At 46.9% G+C, this 17,993-nt stretch overlaps 1 protein-coding gene across 2 annotated transcripts in view; it reads left to right on the top strand.

Moving 5' to 3' along the window:
* POLQ (DNA polymerase theta) overlaps nt 1-17,993 on the top strand; it is a 32,428-nt gene that overhangs the window by 5,149 nt on the left and 9,286 nt on the right. For both annotated transcript variants that reach the window (XM_069944691.1, XM_069944692.1), the window contains exons 6-19: nt 182-290; nt 388-604; nt 1,673-1,832; nt 3,313-3,459; nt 3,541-3,753; nt 3,832-3,974; nt 4,857-5,052; nt 5,139-5,281; nt 5,348-5,541; nt 8,832-8,956; nt 9,049-9,292; nt 14,524-16,952; nt 17,056-17,202; nt 17,429-17,619. In XM_069944691.1, the coding sequence (XP_069800792.1) occupies nt 182-290; nt 388-604; nt 1,673-1,832; nt 3,313-3,459; nt 3,541-3,753; nt 3,832-3,974; nt 4,857-5,052; nt 5,139-5,281; nt 5,348-5,541; nt 8,832-8,956; nt 9,049-9,292; nt 14,524-16,952; nt 17,056-17,202; nt 17,429-17,619 (4,658 nt within the window). The remainder of the gene's footprint in view (nt 1-181; nt 291-387; nt 605-1,672; nt 1,833-3,312; nt 3,460-3,540; nt 3,754-3,831; nt 3,975-4,856; nt 5,053-5,138; nt 5,282-5,347; nt 5,542-8,831; nt 8,957-9,048; nt 9,293-14,523; nt 16,953-17,055; nt 17,203-17,428; nt 17,620-17,993) is intronic.

Below are 17,993 nucleotides of genomic sequence, written 5' to 3'. Positions count from 1 at the left end.
GTGGTGGGGTGCCCCTCGTGCACTGATGACGGGTGGTGGGGTGCCCCTCGTGCACTGATGACGGGTGGTGGGGTGCCCCTCGTGCACTGATGACGGGTGGTGGGGTGCCCCTCGTGCACTGATGACGGGTGGTGGGGTGCCCCTCGTGCACTGATGACTGGTGTTGGGGTCCTCTCGGCAGGTATGATGGTGGTGGACGAGCTGCACATGTTGGGGGACTCTCACCGCGGTTATCTCCTTGAGCTTCTCCTGACCAAGATCCAGTATGTGACTCAGAAGATAGCGGACGGGTGAGTAGTGACCCCCCCCCCCCCCCCCCGTGTTCTGCCTCCATGGCCCCCCCATAGATCCCAAGAATCACTGACAACATGAGGTTACCTTATACAGGAGGAAGGACCCGGTAGGCGGGTGTACAGATGTGCAGATCGTGGGTATGAGTGCCACCCTGCCCAACCTGAGTCTGCTGGCATCCTGGCTCCAGGCGGAGCTCTACCACACAGACTACCGGCCGGTGCCCCTCCAGGAGCAGATCAAGATCAGCAAAACCATATACGACTCCTCCATGACCCCGGTGCGAGAAATACAGCCGCTCAGTCATGTGAAGGTGAGATTAGCTGTGCAGGGGGGGGGGGGGGTGTAATACAGTTCTGCGGGGGCGGTGATGTAATAATACAGCTCTGCGGGGGCGGTGATGTAATAATACAGTTCTGCGGGGGCGGTGATGTAATAATACGGCTCTGCGGGGGCGGTGATGTAATAATACAGCTCTGCGGGGGCGGTGATGTAATAATACGGCTCTGCGGGGGCGGTGATGTAATAATACAGCTCTGCGGGGGCGGTGATGTAATAATACGGCTCTGCGGGGGCGGTGATGTAATAATACGGCTCTGCGGGGGCGGTGATGTAATAATACAGCTCTGCGGGGGCGGTGATGTAATAATACGGCTCTGCGGGGGCGGTGATGTAATAATACAGCTCTGCGGGGGAGAGGGGGTGTAATAATACAGCTCTGCGGGGGCGGTGATGTAATAATACGGCTCTGCGGGGGCGGTGATGTAATAATACAGCTCTGCGGGGGCGGTGATGTAATAATACGGCTCTGCGGGGGCGGTGATGTAATAATACAGCTCTGCGGGGGAGAGGGGGTGTAATAATACAGCTCTGCGGGGGCGGTGATGTAATAATACAGCTCTGCGGGGGGGGGTGATGTAATAATACGGCTCTGCGGGGGCGGTGATGTAATAATACAGCTCTGCGGGGGCGGTGATGTAATAATACGGCTCTGCGGGGGCGGTGATGTAATAATACGGCTCTGCGGGGGCGGTGATGTAATAATACGGCTCTGCGGGGGCGGTGATGTAATAATACAGCTCTGCGGGGGCGGTGATGTAATACAGCTCTGCGGGGGAGAGGGGGTGTAGTAATACAGCTCTGCAGGGGAGAAGGGGGTGTAATAATACAGCTCTGCGGGGGAGAGGGGGTGTAATAATACAGCTCTGCGGGGGAGAGGGGGTGTAATAATACAGGTCTGCGGGGGAGAGGGGGTGTAATAATACAGGTCTGCGGGGGCGGTGATGTAATAAGGGTGGGGTCCGGCCTCCGTGGGGGGGGATATTCTGGTCTCTGGGGGGGGGGCTTTAGATGAGGCATTGACCTGTCTGTTCCTCCGCAGGGCGATGATGATCACATAGTCAGCCTGTGCTATGAGACGGTGCGGGGCGGACATTCCATCCTCATCTTCTGTCCTTCCAAGAACTGGTGTGAGAAGTTGGCGGACACCATCGCTCGGGAGTTCTACAACCTGTATCAGCGGGCAGCGCAAGAGATGGCCGGTAAGGATGGGCCGGGGGGCGGACACATTACATGGTGCTCAGAGCTCTAGTGTATTGGTTTGTGGTGTGAACACGGCCTGTAGGGGGGCAGCTGCTGGGGGGTCCGTGATCTTTATATATATATATATATATATATATATATATATATATATAGGACAAGTGCCATGAAAAACTTTTTCCAAGTAATTGAAACACATTACAAAGATATATAACTCTGTAATGTGCTTCAATCACCTATCTGCCTCCCTTCCCTGTCTTTTCCCCCCTCCACCCCCCAGCAGGAAGTGTCCTATCTCACACAGACCTGATTACTGTCGACACCGTCACCAAGCTCTTCTCTCAGCTCCTCCTGTTACACCAGCCTCCCCCCTCCCCTGCCTTGTCAGGTGACTCAGCTTGCTCAGCTCCCATTGGCTGAACAACTGCAAGCCATCACTCTTGTCATGTCATGCTTATCTTCCCTCCGACTGACTCCGGCACATAGGCAGCTCTCCCCTCCCCTCATACCCTCTCCTGCTGCCGTGGACAGTGAAGGAGTCATGTCACTAGAGAAGATAAGCTGAGCAAGCAGAGTCACCTGACAAGGAGGGGGAGGGGGGGGGCTGGTGTAACAGGAGCTAGAGCAGCCCTCCTGCTGATGACTCCTCACAAGAAGGAGCTGCCTGGTGACGGTGACGACAGTAATCAGGTCTGTGTGAGTCAGGACACTTCCTGGTGGGGGGTGGAGGGGGGAAAAGATAGGGAAGGGGGCAGATAGGTGATTGAAGCATATTACAGAGTTATATAACTTTGTAATGTGCTTCAATTACTGGGAAAAAGTTTTTCATGGCACTTGTCCTTTAAGAATGTATGTGACTTCAGGCTTGGGCCTACATCAGGGGACAGGACTCTTCATAGCTGTAACCCCTCTCTCCCCGGACAGAGAGTGCTGCATGTATGTGCCCACATCTGTACTGCTCATTCCTTCCTGCTCCCTGCAGTCTCTGTCAGTCCTTGTGTTTTCCACCCTCTTCCATTACTGCTATAATGTGCCTGCTTTTACACTCAGCTATACACACTGCTGTATAGAAAGGTTTCTGTCACTGTCCTCCTGCACAGCTCTGTCATTCTCACTTCCTGATTGGTCCATACGCCTCTGCGTATTCAGTCATTGAGTCTGATTTCCATCCCCCCCACCCCCCGTATCTGTCATCCACACATCATCCACTAGGTGTCAGTACGGCTCCACTGTACCTGTTATCCACACATCATCCACTAGGTGTCAGTACGGCTCCACTGTACCTGTTATCCACACATCATCCACTAGGTGTCAGTACGGCTCCACTGTATCTATCATCCACTAGGTGTCAGTATGGCTCTGTTGCTGTGGTCGGGGGTTGTGACCCTTCAGCGATCGCTCTGAGCTCTCTATAGAATGGGCTGAGTGTACGGTAATAATACTTTGCACTGTTGCTGCTTTGTGCGTTCTATGTCTCCCCAGGTGGCAGGTCGGAGCCGGGCGTCCCTCCAGTGGTCCTGGACAAGGATGGCATACAGGACGTGGTGGGACAGCTGAGGCGGTGTCCGGCGGGACTTGACACCATTCTTGGTCGCACGGTTCCGTGGGGGGTGGCGTTCCATCATGCCGGTACTGTCCGTTATCTGTTACCAGTATCCGCTCCTCTGTGCTGAATGTATTATCACCCCCTGCGCCCCTCATATCCCGCAGGACTGACCTTTGATGAGCGCGATGTGATAGAAGGCGCCTTCCGTCAGGGGATCGTCCGTGTCCTCGCTGCCACCTCCACCCTGTCATCTGGAGTCAACCTCCCCGCCCGACGGGTCATCATCAGGACCCCGCTGTTCAATGGCCGACTCCTGGATATCCTGACCTATAAACAGATGGCGGGGAGAGCCGGACGCAAGGGGGTGGACACTGAGGGTAAGAGCATGGCTGCCATATAATGTTCTACTGCTCTCTGGTATCTGCCATGTCTGGCTTCTTCTCTGTCCTCCGCAGGGGAGAGCATCCTCGTCTGCAAACCAGTGGAGCGATCCAAGGGGATTAGCTTATTGCAGGGGGGCCTGAAGCCGGTCCAGAGCTGCCTGCAGCGGAGAGAGGGGTCCGGGGTCACCGGGAGCATGATCCGGGCTATCCTGGAGGTGAGGAGCCCCCCCTTCCCTTCCCGATACATCCGGCGGGCGCGGGACACACCAACCCCCCCCCATACATCCGGCGGGCGGAGGACACACCAACCCCCCCCCCCCCCCCCCCCCCCCCCCCATACATCCGGCGGGCGGAGGACACACCAACCCCCCCCATACATCCGGTGGGCGGCGCGGGGCACACCAACCCCCCCCCATACATCCGGCGGGCGGAGGACACACCAACCCCCCCCATACATCCGGCGGGCGGAGGACACACCAACCCCCCCCCCCATACATCCGGTGGGCGGCGCGGGGTACAGCAACCCCCCCATACATCCGGCGGGCGGAGGACACACCAACCCCCCCCCATACATCCGGCGGGCGGAGGACACACCAACCCCCCCCCCCCCCCCCCCCCATACATCCGGTGGGCGACGCGGGGCACAGCAACCCCCCCATACATCCGGCGGGCGGAGGACACACCAACCCCCCCCCCCCATACATCCGGTGGGCGGCGCGGGGCACAGCAACCCCCCCATACATCCGGCGGGCGGAGGACACACCAACCCCCCCCCATACATCCGGCGGGCGCGGTACTCCCATACATGTTCCTGTGATTAATGGGGTTCCCGGCATTCAGACCCCACCATAACATTATATAAATTATTCAGATTACAGACCAGACCCCTTAAACTAAGAAAACCCAGATTGGCCCTCCTAAATTATTTAAGACCGGACCCCTGCATGGTCGGACCCGAGACCGCACCCCTGTATGGTCAGACCGGACCTATTATAAGGACCCGTGTGGGTGTGAGTGGGGGGCTATAGATCCCAGAAGGTGGGCACGCTGGGACCCCCGTCTGGTAATAACTTTGGTCATTGTGGTTTGTGTTACAGATCATAGTTGGCGGCGTGGCAGACACGCCTGATGATGTGCGGGTTTACGCCTCTTGTACCTTGTTGGCCGCGAGCCTGAGGGAGGAGGCCGGGGGTCCGGAGCGGAGCGACCAGGGGGCCATAGAGGCCTGTGTGGAGTGGCTGCTGAGGAACGAGTTCATACAGATGATGGAGGAGGAGCGAGATGGACAAAAAGGTAAAGACTGCCATGACCCCCCTGACATGGTTACCCCAATAACTGGGGCTCAGTCATGTAATGTCTCTTACATCTTGTCTCGGCAGCCGAGGTTTACCGCCCCACCAAGCTGGGCTCGGCCACCCTCTCGTCCTCGCTGTCACCCTCCGAGGCTCTGGGGATATTTGCTGATCTCCAGAGGGCCATGAAGGGTTTTGTCCTGGAGAACGACCTGCACATCCTGTACCTGGTGAGTGATCATGTGACCCTGGTCGCCCCCGTCCCTTCGCATTGCTGATCCTCTGTGTTGTTACAGGTCACCCCTGTGTACGAGGAGTGGGCGGCCATTGACTGGTATCAGTTCTTCTGCCTCTGGGAGAAGCTCCCCGTGTCCATGAAACGTGTGGCCGAGCTGGTGGGGATCGAGGAAGGCTTCCTGGCCCGATCCGTGAAGGGAAAAATCGTCGCTAAGAATGACCGACAGCAGCGCCAGATCGCCATCCACAAGAGGTGACCGACCACCACGCTGCCTTACAGGGGTTCTCTCCCAATCTAGCTGGCAGCCCTATGTTAAATGTGGTGTTAACCACAAAAATAAAAAACAATTTCCAATCAGCTGGTGTCAGAAAGTTATAGAGATTTGTAATTTACTTCTATTAAAAGAAAATCTCCAGTCTTCCAGTATTTATCAGCTGCTGTATGTCCTGTAGGAAGTGGTGTATTCTCTCCAGTCTGACGCAGTGCTCTCTGCTGCCACCTCTGTCCATGTCAGGAACTGTCCAGAGCAGGAGAGGTTTTCTATGGGGATTTTCTGGACAGTTCCTGACGTGGGACAGAGTTGGCAGCATAGAGCACTATGTCAGAGAGAATACACCACTTCATGCAGGACATACAGCAGCTGATAAGTACTGGAAGACAGTAGATATTTTTGATAGAAATAAATGACAAATCTCTGGCAGGAGTTGATTTGAAAGTGTTTTTTTTTTTGTGAACTACTCCTTTAAAGGGGAACTCCAGGTAGAGGCATCACAGGCATCATCAGCCTGTGCTCGGCAAACACACATAATGTGAGACACAGGCCTGGAAGATTTGTCTCCTAAGCAGCAGGAGCAGGAGACAATGTGAATTGGTACAGAGGCCATTATTCTTCACTTCCTGGATTTCTATCAGCTACCAGTGTGGCAGAACCGCACAGATATGGTAATACATTGTATAGACACATCTATATAACTACAGATACGGTAATACATTGTATACACATCTATATAACTGTACAGATACGGTAATACATTGTATACACATCTATATAACTGTACAGATACGGTAATACATTGTATAGACACATCTATATAACTACAGATACGGTAATACACTGTATACACATCTATATAACTGTACAGATACGGTAATACACTGTATACACATCTATATAACTGTACAGATATGGTAATACATTGTATACACATCTATATAACTGTACAGATACGGTAATACATTGTATAGACACATCTATATAACTACAGATACGGTAATACACTGTATACACATCTATATAACTGTACAGATACGGTAATACACTGTATACACATCTATATAACTGTACAGATATGGTAATACATTGTATACACATCTATATAACTGTACAGATACGGTAATACATTGTATACACATCTATATAACTGTACAGATACGGTAATACATTGTATAGACACATCTATATACTGTACAGATACGGTAATACATTGTATACACATCTATATAACTGTACATATACGGTAATACATTGTATACACATCTATATAACTGTACAGATACGGTAATACGTTGTATACACATCTATATAACTGTACAGATACGGTAATACATTGTATACACACATCTATATACTGTACATATACGGTAATACATTGTATACACATCTATATAACTGTACAGATACGGTAATACATTGTATACACATCTATATAACTACATATACGGTAATACATTGTATACACACATCTATATAACTGTACAGATACGGTAATACATTGTATACACATCTATATAACTGTACATATACGGTAATACATTGTATACACATCTATATATAACTGTACAGATACGGTAATACATTGTATACACATCTATATAACTGTACAGATACGGTAATACATTGTATACACACATCTATATACTGTACAGATACGGTAATACATTGTATACACATCTATATAACTGTACAGATACGGTAATACATTGTATATACACATCTATATACTGTACAGATACGGTAATACATTGTATACACACATCTATATACTGTACATATACGGTAATACATTGTATACACATCTATATAACTGTACAGATACGGTAATACATTGTATACACATCTATATAACTACATATACGGTAATACATTGTATACACACATCTATATAACTGTACAGATACGGTAATACATTGTATACACATCTATATAACTGTACATATACGGTAATACATTGTATACACATCTATATATAACTGTACAGATACGGTAATACATTGTATACACATCTATATAACTGTACAGATACGGTAATACATTGTATACACACATCTATATACTGTACAGATACGGTAATACATTGTATACACATCTATATAACTGTACAGATACGGTAATACATTGTATACACACATCTATATACTGTACATATACGGTAATACATTGTATACACATCTATATAACTGTACAGATACGGTAATACATTGTATACACATCTATATAACTACATATACGGTAATACATTGTATACACACATCTATATAACTGTACAGATACGGTAATACATTGTATACACATCTATATAACTGTACATATACGGTAATACATTGTATACACATCTATATATAACTGTACAGATACGGTAATACATTGTATACACATCTATATAACTGTACAGATACGGTAATACATTGTATACACATCTATATATAACTGTACAGATACGGTAATACATTGTATACACATCTATATATAACTGTACAGATACGGTAATACATTGTATACACATCTATATAACTGTACAGATACGGTAATACATTGTATACACAACTATATAACTGTACAGATACGGTAATACATTGTATACACATCTATATAACTGTACAGATACGGTAATACATTGTATATACACATCTATATAAATGTACAGATACGGTAATACATTGTATACACATCTATATAACTGTACAGATACGGTAATACATTGTATACACACATCTATATACTGTACAGATACGGTAATACATTGTATACACATCTATATAACTACAGATACGGTAATACATTGTATACACATCTATATACTGTACAGATACGGTAATACATTGTATACACATCTATATAACTGTACAGATACGGTAATACATTGTATACACATCTATATAACTACATATACGGTAATACATTGTATACACACACATCTATATAACTGTACAGATACGGTAATACATTGTATACACATCTATATATAACTGTACAGATACGGTAATACATTGTATATACACATCTATATAACTGTACAGATACGGTAATACATTGTATACACATCTATATAACTGTACATATACGGTAATACATTGTATACACACATCTATATACTGTACAGATACGGTAATACATTGTATACACATCTATATACTGTACATATACGGTAATACATTGTATACACACACATCTATATAACTGTAAATGTACTTTTAATAGAAAACAAGTTTTTCTTATCCGGAGTTCCCCTTTAAGTGCAGCACATGTTGTCTCTCCTCTCCAGGTTCTACACCAGTCTCGTCCTGTTGGATTTGATCAGTGAAGTTTCCTTGTCGGAACTGACAAAAAAATATGGCTGCAGCCGGGGTCAGCTCCAGTCCCTGCAGCAGTCGGCCGCCACGTACGCAGGTGACACACCATGTAGCAGAGCTGGATGAGTTGTTGAGCCCGTCACAGCTGCGGGCGGCATTTGTTACAGTGTGTCGTCTTGTGTCTTTCAGGTATGGTGACAGTGTTTAGTAACCGGCTGGGTTGGCACAATATGGAGCTTCTCCTCTCTCAGTTCCAGAGCCGGCTGACGTTTGGTGTACAGCGGGAGCTCTGTGATCTGGTCCGTCTGGATCTGCTGAACGCACAGAGGGCGCGAGCTCTGTATAATGCCGGATTCATTACTGTCAGCGAGCTGGCAAGAGGAAATGTCAGCCATGTCGAGGCAGCTCTGAAGAACGCAGTGCCCTTTAAGAGGTGATTGACCCTGTCAGCTGAGCTGCAGGACCCCTGCTAGCTTCTATAGTTATCTCTGTCCACTGTAATCCTGCTGAACAATCCCACAATCCCCTTCTCTGACTGAGAGCAGCGTCCAGACCTCTGATTTACCGTCATCACAACATTATAGTAAAGATGAGAGGGGAAAAGGGGTATACCCATCCGGGCATCATAACCCACAGGACAGGCCATCTCTAAGACCCCCTGGTATGTTCTCATCGAGGGCTCCCCAACCTGTACACTACTGCCAGAGGTGGTCGGGAACCCAACGTCTTATAAGTTACGCTATTTGTGCAACTGGGTTTTGTGCAAACTGTTTAGCCCCACAACTGCACTACTATCCCCTATATAACTACTATAATACTGCTCCTATACAGGACTATAACAACTATAATACTGCTCCTATATACAGGAATATAACTACTATAATACTGCTCCTATATACAGGAATATAACTACTATAATACTGCTCCTATATACAGGGTTATACTACTATAATACTGCTCCTATATACAGGAATATAACTACTATAATACTGTCCCCTATATACAGGAATATAACTACTATAGTACTGCTCCTATATACAGGAATATAACTACTATAATACTGCTCCTATATACAGGAATATACTACTATAATACTGCTCCTATATACAGGGTTATACTACTATAATACTGCTCCTATATACAGGAATATAACTACTATAATACTGTCCCCTATATACAGGAATATAACTACTATAGTACTGCTCCTATATACAGGAATATAACTACTATAATACTGCTCCTATATACAGGAATATAACTACTATAATACTGCTCCCTATATACAGGAATATAACTACTATAATACTGCTCCTATATACAGGAATATACTACTATAATACTGCCCCCTATGTACAGGAATATAACTACTATAATACTGTCCCCTATATACAGGAATATAACTACTATAGTACTGCTCCTATATACAGGAATATAACTACTATAATACTGCTCCTATATACAGGAATATACTACTATAATACTGCTCCTATATACAGGAATATAACTACTATAATACTGCTCCTATATACAGGAATATAACTACTATAATACTGCTCCTATATACAAGAATATACTACTATAATACTGCCCCCTATATACAGGAATATACTACTATAATACTGCTCCCTATATACAGGAATATAACTACTATAATACTGTCCCCTATATACAGGAATATAACTACTATAGTACTGCTCCTATATACAGGAATATAACTACTATAATACTGCTCCTATATACAGGAATATACTACTATAATACTGCTCCTATATACAGGAATATACTACTATAATACTGCTCCTATATACAGGGTTATACTACTATAATACTGCTCCTATATACAGGAATATAACTACTATAATACTGTCCCCTATATACAGGAATATAACTACTATAGTACTGCTCCTATATACAGGAATATAACTACTATAATACTGCTCCTATATACAGGAATATAACTACTATAATACTGCTCCCTATATACAGGAATATAACTACTATAATACTGCTCCTATATACAGGAATATACTACTATAATACTGCCCCCTATGTACAGGAATATAACTACTATAATACTGTCCCCTATATACAGGAATATAACTACTATAGTACTGCTCCTATATACAGGAATATAACTACTATAATACTGCTCCTATATACAGGAATATACTACTATAATACTGCTCCTATATACAGGAATATAACTACTATAATACTGCTTCTATATACAGGAATATAACTACTATAATACTGCTCCTATATACAGGAATATACTACTATAATACTGCCCCCTATATACAGGAATATACTACTATAATACTGTCCCCTATATACAGGAATATACTACTATAATACTGCTCCTATATACAGGAATATATCTACTATAATACTGCTCCGATATACAGGAATATACTACTATAATACTGCTCCTATATACAGGAATATACTACTATAATACGAACTGGAGAGAGTGGAACGGCTGCACATCCCATCTATGGCTGATACTAATGCCGCTAGGCCTATATTAAAAATCAGCACCAGAGTGTCTGTATATGAATTGATCAAGCCATATTGCCCCGTGTACCACCGCGCAGGTGCTCTGGTCCACACGGGTCCCTACGCTAACTCCACACCGTGTCGGTCAGCGACCGCCAACCCCGCAAAGCGTGCACAGTCAGGGAAGGGAGGCCATGGAACGGCCCTGCAACCCCAATGTCACAGGACCAGACCCAAAAAGCCCCACCAAAACCCAGCCAGCACCACCGGCAGGGAAGGCTGCCCCCAAACGACACAAGTATGGATATGGTATTACACTTACCATTGCTGCTCTCACAGAATGGGGAAGACATAAGGTCCAAACATGTGAGCACAGACATATCCTGCTAATTTTGGTCATGTGGGTCTTATAAAGGAGTGCTAGCTGTTCAGAGAGGGAGAATTGCGAAACACGAACTGGAGAGAATGGAACGGCTGCACATCCCATCTATGGCTGATACTAATGCCGCTAGGCCTATATTAAAAATCAACACCAGAGTGTCTGTATATGAATTGATCAAGCCATATTGCCCCGTGTAATATCTTATCCAGACTTGTGCTGCTTGGGGGCGACCTTCTCCGCCGGCGGTGCTGGCCGGGTTCTGGTGTTTTTGGGTCTGGTCCTGTGGCATGGGGGTCGCAGGGCCGTCCCATGGCCCCCGTTCCCTGGCTGTGCACGCCTGCGGGGTTGGTGGTCGCTGACTGGCACGGTGTGGACTTAGTGTAGGGACCCATGTGTATCAGACACCGGCACGAGGTACATGGGGCAGTATGGCTTGATCAATTCATACACAAAATTCTGATGTGTTTTTTATTTAGCCTAGCGGCACTAGTATCAGCCATAGGTGTGAGGTGCAGCACTCTGTTTCTTCCCTGAACCATAACTACTATAATACTGCTCCTATATACAGGAATATAACTACTATAATACTGCCCCCTATATACAGGGATATAACTACTATAATACTGCCCCCTATATACAGGAATATAACTACTATAGTACTGCTCCTATATACAGGAATATATTTACTATAATACTGCTCCTATATACAGGAATATAACTACTATAATACTGCTCCTTTATAGAGGAATATAACTACTATAATACTGCTCCTATATACAGGGATATACTACTATAATACTGCTCCTATATACAGGAATATAACTACTATAATACTGCTCCTATATACAGGAATATAACTACTATAATACTGCTCCCATATACAGGAATATACTACTATAATACTGCTCCTATATACAGGAATATAACTACTATAATACTGCTCCTATATACAGGAATATAACTACTATAGTACTGCTCCTATATACAGGAATATATTTACTATAATACTGCTCCTATATACAGGAATATAACTACTATAATACTGTCCCCTATATACAGGGATATAACTACTATAATACTGCTCTCTATATACAGGAATATAACTACTATAATACTTCCCCCTATATAGAGGAATATAACTACTATAATACTGCTCCTATATACAGGAATATAACTACTATAATACTGCTCCTATATACAGGAATATAACTACTATAATACTGACACCTATATACAAGAATATAACTACTATAATACTGACACCTATATACAAGAATATAACTACTATAATACTGACACCTATATACAAAAATATAACTACTATAATACTGCTCCTATATACAGGAATATAACTACTATAATACTGCTCCCTATATACAGGGATATAACTACTATAATACTGCTCCCTATATACAAGAATATAACTACTATAATACTGCTCCTATATACAGGAATATAACTACTATAATACTGCTCCCTATATACAGGGATATAACTACTATATTATTGCCCCCTATATACAAGGATATAACTACTATAATACTGCTCCTATATACAGGAACATAACTACTATAATACTGCTCCTATATACAGGGATATAACTACTATAATACTGCTCCTATATACAGGAATATAACTACTATAATACTGCTCCCTATATACAAGAATATAACTACTATAATACTGCTCCCTATATACAAGAATATAACTACTATAATACTGCTCCTATATACAGGAATATAACTACTATATTATTGCCCCCTATGTACTGTACAGTTATATAACCGCTGTGGATATAGTGGCTGCTCCGTCTGTAGGGGGATGTATGTGCGGTATTATAGGATGGTTTCCCCCTATCTCCCCTCGGCTGCTGTTCCTGGTAGAGATAATTACAGGGCGGTATACAATGACAGCTCTGTATCCTGCTGTATAATGTGTGCAGGATTAGAGCTGCATACACATTTCGGCAGATGTGTAATAGTCTTCCTCTCTGGTAACTGCGGCTGCTGCGGTGTAATCACCGCGGACGTGGCTGATTTCCACACGGCCGGATCTGCTGGGATTATCCCCAAATCCTTATTAATAGCCAGATTAATTTCATTTTCATTGCTTACAAAACAGTTATTGGCCGAAAGATGAATGAGAGGCCGGAGCGGTCATATTGTTCCCTGCGGAGCCGCGCGTCTGGCTGCACCGCTATATGGAAGAATCCAGAATCCTGTTACTTCACTTTTTATGTAGTTTTCTCTAGTTACATCCTGTACTATCTGCCAGTACTGCACTGTAACAGCAGAATAGTGAGTGCAGCTCTGGAGGATGAGACATGATGTAACAGCAGAATACTGAGTGCAGCTCTGGAGGATGAGACCTGATGTAACGGCAGAATAGTGAGTGCAGCTCTGGAGGATGAGACATGATGTAACAGCAGAATAGTGAGTGCAGCTCTGGAGGATGGGACCTGGTGTAACAGAAGAATAGTGAGTGCAGCTCTGGAGGAGGAGACATGATGTAACAGCAGAATAGTGAATGTAGCTCTGGAGGATGAGACATGATGTAACAGCAGAATAGTGAGTGCAGCTCTGGAGGAGGAGACATGATGTAAGAGCAGAATCCTATATTATTACCCATAACTGTTTTTTTTCTATCCCATAGTAAATATGATTTGAAGTGATGATCAGATGATTGGATCAGTGATTTGCAGACTCTCCCAGTCTATGGAGTTTTTGTAGCTGTGGTTTTGTGTGTTTTTGCCTCCGCTATCCTGATGTTTGTCATTCTGTCCTCAGTACCCGCAGAGCTGTGGATGAAGAGGAGGAAGCTGCCCAGGAGCGCCGTGCTGCACGCTGCATCTGGATCTCTGGGAAGAAGGGGCTGACTGAGCGGGAGGCAGCAGAGCTGATCGTAGAGGAGGCGCGGAGGCTGCTGAAGGAGGACCTGGCCATGATGGGAATCCAGTGGAGTCCTGATACCAGCCTGGGATCCACCTCGTCTCTGAACACCAGCACAGAGTCTACCTCAGAGCCTCAGAAGAAGCTGACCATCTCTGCTGAGAAACCTTCTCTTACTGCAGAGAGTGCCGGCCTGAGACTGGAGACCCCAAGTAATGGGGCAGCCATAGAGCTTTCTGCTGCCCCAGGTTCCGGCCCCCTGGAGCCCAGTACAGAAAGCCCTGAAGAGGTAAATGGCGAGGAGAAGACTGCGGAAAGTGCTCCAGGAAAGGATCCCGGGAGAGGAAAGAGTAATGACCATGAGGACACGTCGGGAGACACTGGCCTGGGAACGGCAGGCAAGTGCCCAGGTGACGGGCGCCTCACTGAACACGCCCGTGTCTCCAACACTAGCTCCCACGGCAATGACCAAGAGACGGGACTGGTTCCCGGTCACTGGCTGCTTGTTGGTCAAGATTCTTCATCAAAAGGAAAGAAAGATGGAGTCCTGTCCTCCAAGACAGGAGAGAGACCCGGCGGTCTCCTGGGGGAGAGCTCGAATACACCGATATTCAGAGTCCCAACAGTTCCGCCATGTCCTGCTGCCCAGGTGGTGGATGCCAGACCACCACACGATGGCGGAGACCCCCCAGCAGCAAGGAATGACATTCCTGAGATTAATCAGGTTAATGTAGGATCAGATTCCACAAACATGACAACGACTAGAGAAAGCCTGACCCCAAGAGGCACGGCCTCTCCCAACTGCAGCCACTCTCCAGACTTGTACGTTGCCTCCAGGACTTTCGAGGACAGTTTCCAGCTGGATACTCAGACAGAGAGGTTAATTCTGCAGCAGGTGGCGTCCGAGCACGAGAGAAAGCAGGAGGTCACAGATGTGACACCAGCAGCGCATTTGCTGATAAACGGCCTAAGCCTGCCCCCAATGGAGCATGCCAGGAGTGTAACACCTAGAAAGGGTGAAGGTCCAGACCGAGCAGAACAGGATCAGGAGAACTCTGGACAGAAATTACTTGGTCCACCCAGCAAGGAAAGTCCACCAGCAGCAGGAAGCCCATGGCTGGGGGGAAGAAACGTGTCCATCACCGATACACAACTCCAGGTCTTGTTCCAGTCCCACCACACGCAGGTGAAGAGTGAAGATATTGGTGCCGATCCTAACACTCACGTAGCATCTCCACCAAGGCAAGCTGCCTCAGAAGATGACCGCGGTCCCAGACATCTCAAAGAAACTGAGACCAGCCTGAATATGAGCGACAGCTTCCTATTTGACAGCTTCAATGATGATCTTGGTTTCTGCTCTAAACTGGAAGAACCTGGTTTTCATCCTCTGTCTGAGGGCAAAAAGGAGGAACCCCAGCCCCCTCAGCAGAAGACCCCAGATCCCCCCCACCTAATCCCTGAGGAAGGTTCCATAATGTTCTCTCAGCTGGATTCCTTCCAGATGGTTGAGGTTCTAGATTACGTAGAACAACCTCCAGCAGAGAGACATGTAGGTCCACAGGTCCCGGGTCCAGTGATTGAGAGTGGAGACAGTAGGGAAGCTGTGAAGACCGAATCAGAGTGGTACAACCTCTCGTTCAGCCTGACTCAGGGAATGGAGGCCATGTTAGATCAGTGGCCAAATGAAATGACCGACATCAGATCTAATGGAGATCCCAGTCCAAAGATGTGTGCTGGAATGGAGCAAGACGATTGCAAGGCAAGACCCTGTGTTCCAGATCCTGGAGACCTTCTGTGCACCCCCTCCTCTCACCTTCATCATGTAGGGGTCACAACCCGTAACTCTACCCCAAACCCCGCGGCAGACGACCAACCACATCCAGACTCCAGGCCTTATAGCAGGACGGAGCTGGTGCCCCCCACTCCTCCCAGTGCCTGTACTTCTAGACTGACCGGCCTCTACTCCATGAGATCAGACATCAAGAATCCAAGACTGGCCTCCCTGAGTGACCTGAGCTTCCTGTCCCAGGATGCAGATCAGCTGTTTGGGCCACAGAATGACGTTCTGGACCACAGGATGGACGGTCATGGAGATGCCTCCCTCGTAGGCGAGGACTTTTCCTTGCAGCTGTCCCAGGACTCTGTGTTACCTCCGTCCAGCTCTCAGGGCTTTAGTATAATCGATGTGGCTGGGGATCGGACTCTCTTCCAGACATTCATGAAGGAATGGAGGAACCAGAGGAAGTTCTCCCTGTCCTTGGCCTGTGAGCGGAGATCCAGGGCGGCGTCCTCCTCCAGATCCTGCATCGGGGGGAGGTTTAGACCAGGTGAATGTTCCTCCATGCTGTCACTATAATTTCTCGAGTGTTTCGTTCCCGACACCCCCTTATTGATGTCCTCAGTAACACTTCTTCACATTTATGTCCTTAGTGGCGTCACCAGGATGGAGGCCAGCCAAGGAAGATGATGGCCTCCACATCCCTGGCTGGGACGATGTGCTGCTGGTGGGCCTGGCCGTGTGCTGGGGCGGGAAGGACGCCTATTATCTGTCCCTACAACGAGAGCACCACCAGTCAGGTAGCCGTGCAGATGGGCCCCTCTGGCATCACATGGGGGCAGGCGGCCATATTGGTGACTGCACTGTTTGAGAATGGCACCCCTAGTGGTTAGACTTGTAGAGGAGTCCCATAAGGATCATTGGCTCCTCATAGGAAGCGGTGGGGCCCCCATTTAGTGCCGTGTGTAAGAGATCCGGTTATGTGGGGCCGCTGGGATGACAATCCTCTGGGTCCTATCGTTGCAGATATAAGCTCCAGCCTTGCCCCTCCCCCGCTGGACCTGAACCTGTCCCTCGAGGAGCGGCTGTGCGTACTGCAGTCCACATTGCAGCAGATGCGCCCCCTAGAGGTCATAGTGTATAACTTCATTGAACAGTACAAGGCGCTGGTCCTGGGCTGTGGAGCCGCCATCACTGGAAACTTCCAAGACCCGAAGGTAACTGATCCGCACTGTTCAAGCTGTGAGTGCTGTCCGGTCCTGCACCGAGTGTGGTCCGTGCACAGAATAACTGCAAGGGTGGGGGTGTCTGTGTGTACAGAGATGATGGGGGGTCCGTGTAACAAGATGGGGGGTGTCTGCAGTGTACAGAGATGGGGGGTGCGTGTAATGAGATGGGGGGGGGGGGGTCTGCAGTGTACAGAGATGATGGGGGGTCCGTGTAATGAGATGGGGGGGTGTCTGCAGTGTACAGAGATGGGGGGTGTCTGCAGTGTACAGAGATGGGGGGGTGTCTGCAGTGTACAGAGATGGGGGGGGTGTCTGCAGTGTACAGAGATGGGGGGTGTCTGCAGTGTACAGAGATGGGGGGT

Source organism: Dendropsophus ebraccatus, chromosome 11, assembly GCF_027789765.1.
Source record: "Dendropsophus ebraccatus isolate aDenEbr1 chromosome 11, aDenEbr1.pat, whole genome shotgun sequence".
In the NCBI taxonomy this organism is placed as follows: Eukaryota; Metazoa; Chordata; class Amphibia; order Anura; family Hylidae; genus Dendropsophus; species Dendropsophus ebraccatus.
This window is presented reverse-complemented; position numbering and strand designations above follow the sequence as displayed.